We start from the raw sequence: 12,237 nt of genomic DNA, 5'->3' as shown, positions 1-12,237 counted from the left end.
TCTGCTCTTCCCTGTACTCTCATATATTTGTCTCATTAGAGTAGCCCCATTTGATCATGTTTGTTTTTGATCTTCCAGTTTGCATGCACAGGAGATTCAGGCATGACCATGTTGACCGATCTAGATCTGCCCCTCTTGGATGGTCTTTGTGGGGATCCAGGTCCATTTTAGAGCACCTGACTGCACATAATGTTTCCTTCCATAATCTCAGTCACGCCCTGTCAGCCATTGTGTCTAATGGCACAACACTGGTCACAAAACTCTTTTGTGTTTTAAACCATTTAGTTACTTCTGTGGGACCATAGAGGGTGAAGAGGGTGAATTGTCAGCACGCACCAACTTCAGTGGATCCAGCCAGCAGTGCCATCCATCAGGATTCTTGTTCCTGTGTATTAGACAGGAAGAAGGCAGCCCTCCCTCCAACAACAACTGAAGGGTTGGTGAAAGCAAAGCAGTAGGGTGACTAGAGCCTGTTGTCCTCAGTTTAAGGGAAGCCATGCCAGCAACCTGCCTCCCAGCATCATCTTCCTGAGGAAAATCTAGGGTGAAGCATGAGTTTCCTTCCTTCCTAAAAGCATCCTTCTATCATGGCCCCTTACAGGGCACTGTACAGCTGGGGGAGGTTGCCATTTAATTGTGATATTAATGCTTCAGCATAGTATCTGTTCCACTTGTTCAGTCTGCTGCTTGTTGACTAGCACCAAGGCATGGAACATGCCAGCAACGTGTGAGGCAGGATCTCAGAGTCATTCAGGCTAGCTTGCTACCTCTGCAGTGACACAGGTACTGTACATGAAGCAGAGGTTGCCCATATTCCAGAGCAATCCTGAAGCCCGTGGAATTGCAAGGCCACTAACATACTAGCATTATGTGAGTGGCTTTGTGCGTTGTGTGAGCAGTGTGTCTCAAAGGAGAGAGGAAGCCCTGACTCCCATACCTGGATTGCCAGTGTCTGGTAGGGTGCTGAGCAGAATGCAGATTCTAGTTTGCCGTGCAGGTGAGATGGGGAGACATGTGCAAGCTGCTGGGGGTCCTGCTTTTAGGCAGGGTGAGTGACATTGAACATTATGCTGCCAACAAAGTTGGCTTGGGGTGGAAACAGATATCACCTTTATGCTGCCATAAAAGACTTTTTGGCAGCACAAAAGCCAAGCAAACAGACATCCATACCCTTTGTCACCCCATAAATGCCCAAATATTGTACCACAACAACAGTGGTAGTAGTTTCTGCTGCTTTTTTGTAGCAGACTTGTTTGTTTTTTGGTGCAAGAGCATGGGCAGCTCTTCAGCTACCCTGGACATGTGTTTCTGAGCACCCCAGGAATTCCTGTGCAGAATTGGGACCCTTGAGCCCCAGGAGTGCCTGTTTAGCTTTTCCCACTTAGAGATTTCCCAGGCAATCTCTGAGATGCATCTCTGTACATGGGAAAAGCTGGGATTCCCCACTTAGACTTGCCCCAGAAATTGTCTGAGCATGTAGTTGCAAGTGGCAAACACCAGCTTTCTCTACGGAGATATGCCCTAGGGAATCTCTAAGGCACATCTCTAAGTGGGAAACATGTCACCCATTGTCCTGCAAGATTAGGTCCCTGCCTGATGCAGGACACCGGGCTGTGTGTTTCATCCATTGAGGCTGATCAGCTGTGGCAGGACACATCCCACCACAGATGATCTGCTTTGCTTGGTGACATCTGTTTATAACCTTTTCTCCATAAAATTTAGTCTTGCTTGAACATAGAAACATCCCACTAGAAAGTGGCTGTCAGCTTTCCACTCTGTGTCATGCAACCTATGATATAGACTATATCTATACACAGTCTATATCCATAGTTTATATAGATGATTGGATAAGCCTACTCAAGACAGGTGTGTGCAATTCATGTTGACATGGCTGGACTCCTGGAGGTGTCCAGGCTAGGTAAATTAAGGGTGCATCCATTATTATTCCTACACGTGCTATAGTTATACCTCCTGAATGCAATGCTAGCACAGCCTGCTGATCTGTTCATCTGCCATGCAGAAAAGGGATAGTTCTTGGAAACACCCCATCTCTCCTCCATGCTAATGTCTATTTAGGTGAGGAGCTAGGGTTGGTACCAGCCCCCAGTGAAGTCCAGGAGAAGGCAGAGAAGTAGGACTGACTGCTTTCTCTTTGCTGAAACCTGCCCAGGGGTCTTCATAAAGAGTAATGCAGGCTGGCAGTATCCACTGAAAACACAGTACCCCTCTGTGCAGACTTTTCTCAGAGGATTCAAAGCAGGATCCATTATCCCATTTGTTTTTACCAAAGGAGGAATTGGGACAAGTGCTCGGGACATGACTTACATGACTCAGTGGCAGTCAGCAAGAGCCAGCAATCCTGGCTCTGGTCCTTGCTTTAACTGCTCTGCCGCCCCCCCCCCCCCGCCCTGCCCCCCATCTTCCACCCCCCTTTATCAGAGCCAGGAGAAGTACCTGCCACTCCTGGCTCCCAACTCCTTGCACCAGCCCGTTCTCCGTGCTTGCTTCTACTTATCTGGAGATAGAACCCAGAACTCCTGTTACATAGTCCTCTCTACCTGCAACCCTACACAGTCCTCAGTTGAAATGAAACCCAAGAGCCCAGATGCTCTGTAGTCACCTCTGAACCACTGGATGACTGTCTCATTAATTAGTTGTTCCAATGTATGTGTATTGAGAGAGGGAAAGGGAGCATTTCTAGTTAAAACATGCTACACTCCATCAAGTATGAGAAAAGCAACTGGGAAAAGTGGGCTACGATCAGCATGGCAGCAGGAGAGAGATGTTCTGAAAAGCAGGTGCCCTCTCCTGCCCTGCCTGGCAGCTGTTTGCTAGATAGGGCAGCCTTGACTGGAGTATGCCAGGAGACATGAGTAAAGTTGAGCTTTCTTTGGGGACAAGGGGCTGAGCTCCAGCAAGCCATCTGAACCCATTAGAGGCTGTAAATGTGAGGCTGTAGCAGCTGTGATGGCAACAGGAACCAGCTTCGCTCTCTGGAGGGGTTTCCAGTAAAGCAGAGAGAAAGCGAGACAGATAACTCTCCATGGGAATGTTAGTACACACTTCACTACCCAGCACTGCAGAGCAGCCTGGGCTGCTGCTAGGAAGGTTGGGGGAGGAGGAAGGGGGAGTTAGCTGAACAGCCCACATCACAAGGCAGAAAAAGAGGAGAGAGGATCTGATTTGTTTATCATAATTCGTGCAAGCTTTTTTTCATATTGAAAATTACATTCCAAGGGGAGCATTTCTTTAGTGTAATATATTTTCCTGTGACAATGCTGGCTGACAGTTTCCCAGGAAGTGTGGGAGGGGGGAAGGGAGGTAGAAAGTGGTGTGGGGAAAAAGTAGTGTAAGGCCAGCCCAGCTCAGAGTACAGCAGGGATGCCCACAAGGAGTAAGTGAGGACACAGATTGTAGGGGGCTGGCTGTGTACCTAAGGTAAGGGTGATTGCAGTTGGGCACACAGTGCAGTGCATGGGGATGCAGCCATGTTTGTAGGCATAGGTGAGGGTAGGTGACAAGTGGATGATGTAATCAGGGCACATGGTGTTGGGACTTGAAGTGTAACTAATGAGGGAGTGTAGGAGGATGGGGTAATTGGGGAACACAGGGTATCAGTAATGGGTTGCAATCATGAGTATGTTGGGGGTAATTGGGGGATGCACATGGGGTAGGTGGGTGGACTTGTAACTGTATCTGTGTGCCTGGCACAGGTCTTTTGTGTTACAGTAGCATGTAGAGGTCTCAGTCAGAGACCAGGACTCCACTGTATTAGGTTCTGTTCCCACTCATAGTGAGAAGTTAATCCCTGCCCCAGAAAGCTTCCAGGCCAGCTTGTCTGCAGTATATTGTTGCAGGATGGTGCCTCTTGCTAGATGTCTTTCCAAGGGTTGTTTTCAAATTCCTTGAGTCTTTAATCAGTTGGAGGGCATGACCTGCATACTGTACATTTTGTGAAACCGTCACTAGACACTGGGGAATACTCAAAGCATACAGCAGCAGGGCTTTGTTTGGGGTAATTCCTTCAGGTTCTGGACGTTGCCACAACACACAGAGTCCCAGTCAGTTTTCTCTGTTCCTATTGGAGTGCACCTTACAGTCTTCAGGTGACCAAGGTACAACTCTGCTAAACCCATGGATGGCAAAGGTAAAGGACAGTTAACAGTTTAACAGTACTCCCTACTTTCTAATCCAGACCTTAGTCTTTCAGGCTCTGCTTTGCTAAGGGGAGTTAACCTATCAAACCTAAAACATAGAATCATAGAAGTAAGGTCGGAAGGGACCTTATAGATCTTCAAGTCCGAACCCCTGCCAGGGCAGGAGGAAAACAAAAACTGGGCTTAAATGATCCCAGCTAGGTAGGCATCCAGCCTCCTCTTAAAGACCCCCAGGGTAGGAGCCAGCACCACTTCCCTTGGAAGTCGGTTCCAGATCCTAGCTGCCCTGACTGTGAAGTAGTTCTTACGGATGTCTAATCTAAACCTACTCTCCAACAACTTGTGGCTGTTATTCCTTGTTATGCTGGGGGGCGCTAGGGGAAACAAGGTCTCTCCCAAACCCTTCTGCTCCCCCGTAGACATGGGAGATGTCATTTTGGGGGATAACTGTCTTAGCAAAGTAAATATCCCTCCTTTTAAGAGTCCCAAGAAGGCACTAGTCTGGGACTCTGGATTGCCAGAGACTTCTTGTGTGACCTAGGGCAAGTCACTTAGCAGATGGAATATTGTGAGTTTAAATGCACCAAAGCTTGCAAAGCCCTCAGATGATTCAGTAATGGGTATTCTAAGCTACTTGACATGTGGCAACCTCAGATCTGCAGCATGGAGAATTGTTTTTCTGATGCTGGTAGAGTGTTTGATTTTTAGTCTCTGGAATCAACCATTTGCCCATATCCTCTGCCACAGGGAATGGGTTACAAATGCCTTACTGACTACTTCATCCTACTTGTATATCCAGCTCCAGACTTTGGCCTTCCATGGCTTTTCAAGTGACAGTAGAGTCCCATCCTTAATCAAGAAACCTTACTGTTAATTACCGTGTTCTGCCCATGCAGCCATCCATCCCTCTGAGCTACTCTTAGAACCTGCCCCTGGCAAGGGCTCTCCAGTTTTACTGCTGAAGTGGCTGAGGCCCTTTTTAAAAGTTCTCTTTAGAAAGTTTTGTTCCATTTGACACCAGGCAGCTTTGTGGGTTGCTTTCCTGAGTTCCTTGTTAGTATCAGCAGAGCTTTGGTTTGTCAGAGTTGTATCTCTGTCAGGGCAGCTGCATCATTTAACTGTTGCAACTGGGTTCTTTCACTTGGCTACAGTTGTAGAACAGGGGAATTTTTTTCACAACAGGGGGATGGAAAGAGAGATCACGTTTCAGATGGAAGAGTTGGAAGAGAGGATGTTTGTGTTGGAGACAGTAAACCAGCCATCCCAGGGCCCAAATGTGTGAATGCTTTTGTTGCAAGTAGATCAGGATACAACTGGGGGAAAGAGAGTTTGGAATGGACCCATCTTGCTGAATTCCTGAGTTTATTCATCTCCAAGGATTAGGCTTCACTTGTACATGGTACTTTGGTGTACTTTGTCCCTTTCCAGTTGCAGGTTCTGTATTTTCTCATTGGCTGTATAGATTGAAACTAGGATCCTCTCTGATTCTTGACAGACCTCCCTGTAACTTCCAGGTGACACACATTAGCAGTGGCTACCTTCTAGTTTCAAAAGAACCTCACTTATCTGAACCATGTTAGTATGAGCAGCCCAGCCTGGTAACAAGAAATGCAAAAAAAAGGAATACCTGTGCATGTATATGCAGGCACATATATACACATACAGGTTACATGTAGTTTTTGGTCTTGTGTTCCTCTTTCTTTTTTGGTGCTGTTTTATTAGATAGATACCTCCTATATATTACCATTCCACATATATGCACAGGGGATGGTCCCACAGGGTTCAGGTAAAACAAGGTCTGTTATCTAGTGATGTTCTCCAATAATTTATATCCAAGTGTCACATCCAGCTTCTTGGGAATTAAGCAATTTATCTCTGAGGTAGATGGGTATATCCCCACTGTTGCTGGGGAAACTGAGTTGTAGAACATATATACCTGGGCTATCCTACCATGTCTCTTCCTGTACCTAGACGGTTGCATGTACACCACAGAATCTGAGCATCTCTTTCTAAGAGTACAAGGAGCAATAGCTAATTCCATATTTCCAGGAAGCGGCTAGAGTCATTTATTGTGTGAGCACATGTCACCTCTTGGGGGAAAGCTAATTCAGTGGCTTTGCTGTTTAGTTCCAAAAGGAGTCATACGCATCATTCGTTTTCTCTTTTGGGATTGTGAGCTCCAGAGGCTCCTTGGAAAGTTTCTCCATAATGAACTGCCTCTGATTGATCTGCAGGTTCAGAAGAATAGAGCTATCATCCCAGGTCCCAGTACAATATCTTGGGTGCTGATTTTCTGGTATTAGAATGGTCTTATCAAGGCATGTATAAGCTGGAAATGGTCTGGAGGGCTGGGAGTTAGGTCAAAAATAAAGCAAGAAATTGTTGTGTCCAAATCAATGAGATTTTGCTTCCCTGTCTCCCTCATTTTTCTGCCTTGCTTCTATCATCTGAGAATCTTGAGGTTCTGTGTGGGTGGCGGAATAGAAGTGTTCACTTTGGCATTAGAAAACCCATCTATTGGAGGAACATATATGGCTTTCAGCATCCTACTATATGAGCTCCTCGGTCTTTTATTTATACTCCCTAGCTCGGTTGGGGGTGCGGAGTTATACCATGTGACTTTCCCAGAGTCACCAGTGAGTCTGTGGCAAAGCAGGGACTTGATCCCTGGTCTCCCAAAACTGAGATCAGTCCCCTAATCAGTGGGCATCCTTTCCCTTCTATTGAGTGCATGGGGCATTAGCCATGGAGCACTTTCAGCACTTTTCTACTACTCTGACTCTGGCTGGGGAGAACTCTCTACCAATAACTTCTTTATCAAGTCCAGCTGGCAGTGGTTGATGGGCTCTGTATTGATAGTCCTGGCATTCAGTGTATAAGCCTGGCTCTGCCCTGGAGTTATCTCCAAAGGTACAGTGACAAACAGATTCTGTTCTGGAACTGAACTATACTAGGAGAATCTGTCAGATTTGCCTCCCTTTCATGCCAAGGCCAGATTAAGTGGTGTTGTCTGAAAGGATAAAGGAATCTAGTTTTGATGGCCTCGATAGTGAGGTTTTTTATCATTGTTGCAGATACATTTACATTCTCTTTTACAAATGCAAAGAGCAGGCAAAAGCCACTTTCAATAATTTATTTTAAAATCAATGCTAATGAGCTTATGTCTCGTCAGTGGCCGAGTTTTACAATAAAGTCTGATTTATTTAGAAAAGATCTTTGGTGCCGCTTCCCGTCTAATGGGGGAGCAGTTACAGTGACCCTCCAACTTTGGATCCAATTTGTAATTCACAGCGGAGGGCTGACCTGATTTGCATTGATTAGAATCCTGTGGAAGAGACAGCTGGGTTCAGGGTTGTGGGGCGGGGGGTGGGGGGAGAGCTGTGTCTTCAGAAAGTGCTTAAGCGCAGCAGATTATCTCCTGCCTAGTGATCAAGTTGCATGGTATCAGCAAAAGGACTGGTGTGGACTAATGGCCCTGCCCACTGTGGAGCATCATGAATCTGGGGTTTACCTATGGATCTATCCTAAGATGAATGCAAAACCAGATCCATTCAGACCTGCAGACTGGCCTTCTGGGAAGGCGCCTCTGACTTCTGCACAGGGCTTGCCTATGCTGCAAAAACAACCCATGGTTGTCAATAGTTGTTGGCAGTAGGTGGAGTTGAATGATCCTGGTCATGGTAGCTTTAAGGTCTAGGTGCTATAGATGTATATCTGTCTTTGAGAAGCATTGAGATTGGTTTTCATTTTTTAAAAATTTCATTTCTAGTCACTCTGGTTGCAAAGAAAACCTGCCAAATGACCCTGGGCTAACCTTTACAGCAATCCATTTCCGAATCTACAGACTTGCTTCTACTAGAGTCGGGGAGGCAGCTGTCTGACTTCCCACCCACGGGCTAAATAGATCAGGTCCTCTGTTCAGGGTTGATGGGCTGTGCTGGGGAGAAATCCAGCCCTGCTGTTTGGCCTCATCCATACATGCCCTGGACCCACATTCAGCTGCAATTCAGCCAAAACCCTTCAGCATGGGCTGGCCCTTTCTGGAACGTAGCTGAGATCTACATGGATGCAACTACTGTTAGAGCTTCTGAACTGGAATGAGTCCCTTAGTACAAAGATCTTGCACCAGGTGGCAGCTGGGTGCTGATGCTGACATGCTGATTTAATTCAAGTCAACACAATCCTATTGGGAAACAGTTCCAAAGCATCTCTGATCGTGTTTTGTTCAGGGTTAAGCAACCTCTATTTAAAGCCAGTTAAATCAGTGCAGCAGTTGTGTACAGATCAGGTCTTGTCACACTGAGTTCATTCTCTTTGTGCTCACAAATAGTCTCATCTCACTTGCATCCTTGTATTGCTGCCTCTCATGTCAGTCCTTTCCTGTGGCTCAAACTTTCTCCCACTGAAGTTAGTGTCAAAAGTCCTATAATCTTTCCCTCTTCTACCATTCATCTTCTCAGACCTGGATCAGCATCTTTTTCTTTTTGCTGCCAGGTGCCCTTTCTCTCTCTTCCTTCAAATCCTCCTTAAATTCTGCTGCTTTCAAAAATCCTTTTCACTTCCTATCTTTCCTGGAATATTGCTTGGTGTCTTGTTTCTTGCAGACCATAAGCTCTTCAGCTCAGGAAATACGGCTTCCTGTATGAAGCTTTATAAAGTGCCATGTAAATTTATGATGCTAATAAGTGATTGTTTTCACTAGTGTTAATAACAATTCATAGGTTTCTGCAACGTGTCTTAAAATATTACCAGTCCCTAGAAGCTAGTGACTTCCGTCTCCCCTCAGCACAGTCTAAATGCAGAATTTATTATTTTGACAGTCAGATGCTCTCTCAGCCAAAATCATCTGTTTGCCTGCCTGCTTACAGGTATGGTGCTGCTGCCCATCACCATAGTATCTCTGCTCCTTCCACATAATGATTCTGTCCCCTTGAAGAATTAATTGGAAGACAGTGTGACCTAGTAGATGTAGAGTGTTGGATTGAGACCTGTGACACGTGGGACCTATTCCCAGCTATGCCACTGATGTACTTACTCTGTGATCTTGGGCAAATCACTTAGCCTCTTGCTGTCCCAATTTCCCCATCTATGAGATGGGGGTAATGATACTGACCTCCTTTGTAAAACACTTTGCTATCTCTGTTGATGAACAGCACTGTATAAAAGCTAGAGTTAACTCCTCCTGTAGTTTACTTGCACTGGGACTTTACGTTGTGTTCTCTTTCCTTGGGTCTGTGGCATGGGCTTATGTTGACTGTGCTCTGAATGTTTAGATACTAGGGTGATGGGTACCCAGTCAAGTCCTAAGGGCTGGGTTTTCTTGCTGCCAGCAAAGACAGTGGGTGAGGTTAGCACTGAGTTAACTGGGCCTGGAGTCAGGAAAATAGTAAAATCTCTGAAGAGGTGGTAGACTAAGGAACCTACCATCTTCTCTGTGTCTCACAAAGGATAAATTTCTTCATATTAAATCCTCAGTAACAAATTTCTTTTGTTTTATTTCCTCCACTTCAGATGAAGACCTTGACATGCCCTTTCCAGAGGACAGAAGGGATGCTGGAAGTAACATTAAAACTGGTAAGTGGACTCTTCAGATCTGGACTGCAGAAATAGCCTGCCCCTATGTATCTGCAGAGGTTGACTAAGAGCAAGCAAATACATCTGGAGCTGAGTGTGCAGAGAATGGGAAAGGCCTAGGGCTTGAGATTGTAGAGAGTGTCAGAGGAGAGAAGAGACTATCCAGGGCAGAAGTTTGATCAAGGCCCAGACTCTGGGGACTGTTCAGGAGTTTTTGAAGATCCTTGTCCACCAGCCTTCACAGTTCCTCTGTCTCCCTGGCACACAGCTACCTTACAGACACCATCCCTGCTCCACCCACCTGTAATGGGCGTTGCACAGTCCTCGCTACCCCTGCTGCCGCCCCGCCAACTTTTCCCTCCAGTCACACCATTGCTAAGTCTGGCTGCTGGTGAGGTTTCCTTTTGCTTGGGTATTAACACTACTTTCTAGCGGAATGAGGCCATCCAGCAACTCACTGCAACTTTTCAGCCCCCTGCCATCTGTAGCATTGTGCCCCTTTCCAAATGCTGGGCCTAGATCTGTCTCAGTGTATATTAGCTAGGGGAGTGCACCGCCCTGTTGGGAAGGGAGAAGGAATCATTTTCTAAACTTGAGGACAGATTTGTGCTCCACTCAAAGGACAGGGCAGCTTTGAGAGAGTTCTCCTGAAACGAGAGGATGGCTCCCTGATTCTAAGATAATTGGGGAATGTAAGGACTGCACCATTTTCCTGCACCCTCAGATCAGGAGGCCAAAGGCAGGAGCCAACAGAAATGTGTGTTCTTGGAGTGCTGGGCTGGCTGGTTCCAGTTTCAGGTGCCCACGTGTCATCCCAGGCATATTAGGAATTAATGTTTTTTTTTAATGTAAATAATTTAATTGGACATGAAATTACAGTGGGCATGAAATCACATCTCCTCCAACTCTGCACTGTTATGCAAGTTACAGGTGATTAGTTAAGCTCTCTTGGCTGCTTGCAGATGTTAAAAACAAAAAAAACCACGTTTACCAGAAGCTGCAGCATGTTACTTCAACCCAGGTTTGCAGCATCTATGTAGACTGGGCCCTTCAGCAGAGCTTTTTTGCACTTTAGGCTAAAGCTGGCTCAATCGGCTATTAGATAAAAGTGCCAAAGCTCCATTAAAGCACCTGAGCTCTACAGACATCAGGCAAGCAGCTTGTTCAGTGGTTACAAAGATCCCAATGGCAAATGCAAGTACACCTCTCCCTCTCTGTCTCTCTCTCTCCCTATACCCCATTCTCAACAGGAGACAGGTACTGTAGAAGGCCCTTGAGAGGGAGCCAGGGTCATAAAGCTGAGGCAATGGCAAAGGGGAAGGGGGAGCTGTGCAAAAAAAAACAACAACCAGACAACGGAAAATGAGTCACAACCAGTAAAAGCCAACAGGAAGGCTGAATGGGGAGGATCACTCTGCTGGAATATCTGAGGCCTCAGAAACCCCACCCTGATGACTCTTCCCCCTCCTCCCTCACACCAGTGTAGAACAAGCTACCCTGGCAGCATATGCATGGCATCCAGTGTCCCCACCCCTGCTTTTTCCTTAAGAATGTGATGTGTGGGAGCTGAGCGGAAAGTCTGTTTCCTGCCCAGCTCCCCTCAATCCCACCTGCCTTTTTTTTTCCCCATTGGGCTTCCGCCCCTGGCACAGGAAAGAGCACTTGTGTGCAGGCAGTTTGGGTGGGAGCAGCTGTGAGCTTCCTGTGGCCCCAGTTCTCTTGCTGCAGCCCTACTCAGGAAATGGCGGCCTCTTGGCAAAATGTACTATGGGAGACGCCCTCATCATCTCTTTCCTCCCTGGCTCCCTCTCTATAGAGCTTGCAGTCCTAGAAATAAAAGGAGAATGCTTAACTACTAGGTCAGGGAAGATTCTACCATGTTTATTCAACCTTGTCTTGTGTAGGTATGCATACATACATGCACATGCATGCATGTATCTTTACGGTCCAAGGGGTCTCAGCACAAAGCTGTGCTTCTGTCACTTCATGCTGCCCCATCTGTGTAGGGAAAAGACACAGTGTCATTTACTGTAGAACACCTTTGGAGCTGCCAGGTGTGTGACTGTCTCCCTCTAGTGACCTAACAATAGAGACTGCAAAGTTTTCTACTTGGGGTATGTCTACACTGCAGTCAGTGGCTTGGATACTGGTTGCAGCCTAGCAGTAGTAGCACAAAGTTCAGTGCAGGCTGACATCCACGGATTTATTCTGCTGCTTGGGTGGGTTTTGCAGGCTACACAGAGTGCCATGCTGCTACAGCTAAACTGACACTGGTACCAGAGTTAACTTGGGTATGTCTGCACTAGGCTGTCACAACATAGTTATCCCAGTAGCTGAAATGGTATGGGGAAGCATGTGGGTTTTGGTGATGAAAGCCTTAGATTCCAGTAATCTGTATTTGAGGGAGTGTATATGTATATACATGCATACACACTGTTGCACACAGCAGCTGTCCTAAACATTATTCAGGTGTTGGTTACAAGCTCCCAAGTAGAGTTTTAGCTGA

General features: G+C 46.4%; 1 protein-coding gene across 1 annotated transcript in view; it reads left to right on the top strand.

The window, feature by feature from the left end:
- SKAP1 (src kinase associated phosphoprotein 1) overlaps window positions 1-12,237 on the top strand; it is a 245,351-nt gene that overhangs the window by 198,905 nt on the left and 34,209 nt on the right. Inside the window, exon 10 of the mRNA XM_090044642.1 lies at window positions 9,669-9,731. Coding sequence (XP_089900768.1) covers window positions 9,669-9,731 — 63 coding nt within the window. The remainder of the gene's footprint in view (window positions 1-9,668; window positions 9,732-12,237) is intronic.

Source organism: Crocodylus siamensis, chromosome 4 (assembly GCF_052110815.1).
Source record: "Crocodylus siamensis isolate JL-2025a chromosome 4, ASM5211081v1, whole genome shotgun sequence".
NCBI lineage: Eukaryota > Metazoa > Chordata > Crocodylia > Crocodylidae > Crocodylus > Crocodylus siamensis.
Note: the sequence above shows the minus strand (reverse complement) of the source record. Positions and strands in the feature narration are given on the sequence as shown.